General features: G+C 60.6%; 1 protein-coding gene across 2 annotated transcripts in view; it reads left to right on the top strand.

The window, feature by feature from the left end:
• Positions 1-563, top strand: part of STMN4 (stathmin-like 4) — a 2,914-nt gene extending 2,351 nt beyond the window's left edge. For both annotated transcript variants that reach the window (XM_010191744.1, XM_010191743.1), the window contains exon 5: positions 473-563. In XM_010191744.1, coding sequence (XP_010190046.1) covers positions 473-532 — 60 coding nt within the window. In that variant the 3' untranslated portion in view covers positions 533-563. The remainder of the gene's footprint in view (positions 1-472) is intronic.
• The last annotated feature ends 143 nt before the right edge of the window (positions 564-706 follow it).

Genomic DNA, 706 nt, shown 5'->3' with positions numbered 1-706 from the left:
TTCCCCTGAAGCAGGTCTGTTCCCAACCTCAGCACGGAAGGTCCCACCACCCTCACCACCTCCAGCTCCCTCCAAAACATCCCTTCTGCAAGGAGCTCGCCCAGTGCCCTTCTCCAAGCGCCTCAGCTAGCCTTGAGTCAGAGGCGGAGAGCACGAGATAATGAAGGACAACCCGAGCTAACCCCATCTCCTTGGGGCTCCCGCTCCATCCCGTCTGCTTGACGTCTACCTCCTAGCTTGAGGGCAAGGACAATCTGTCCCTGAGCGCCTCCGCAGTCCTTAAAAACACTCCCAGGGGAGGAGAGGACGCTGTTGAGCCATCGGTGGTGTCCCTCGGGGGATGAACCTCACCAACCGCCCCTCGTGCCTTCGAACCCCTCCGAAGCCGCTGGCCCGCCCGTGGGGACCCCGAAGTCCGTCCAGCTAACGCGTGTCCCCCCTCCTTCCCTCCTACCCCCCCCTACTCCCACAGGACAAACACGCGGAAGAAGTGAGGAAAAACAAGGAGCTGAAGGAAGAAGCCTCCAGATAAAGAGGCGATGGTTGGGACTGACGGCTCCGGGGAGGTGGCGGAGGCTGCCGCAGCGCAAGGTCGGATGGTGGAAGGGGTGGACGTTCCTCTGCTGTCTTTTGTTCGTGAATGTAAAGAGTTGACCAGTGAAGCCATCCTATTCGTTTCGGGGAGGGTGGGGAGGGAGGAGAACAG

This window comes from Mesitornis unicolor, unplaced genomic scaffold (assembly GCF_000695765.1).
Source record: "Mesitornis unicolor isolate BGI_N332 unplaced genomic scaffold, ASM69576v1 scaffold6059, whole genome shotgun sequence".
Lineage (NCBI taxonomy): Eukaryota > Metazoa > Chordata > Aves > Mesitornithiformes > Mesitornithidae > Mesitornis > Mesitornis unicolor.
This window is presented reverse-complemented; position numbering and strand designations above follow the sequence as displayed.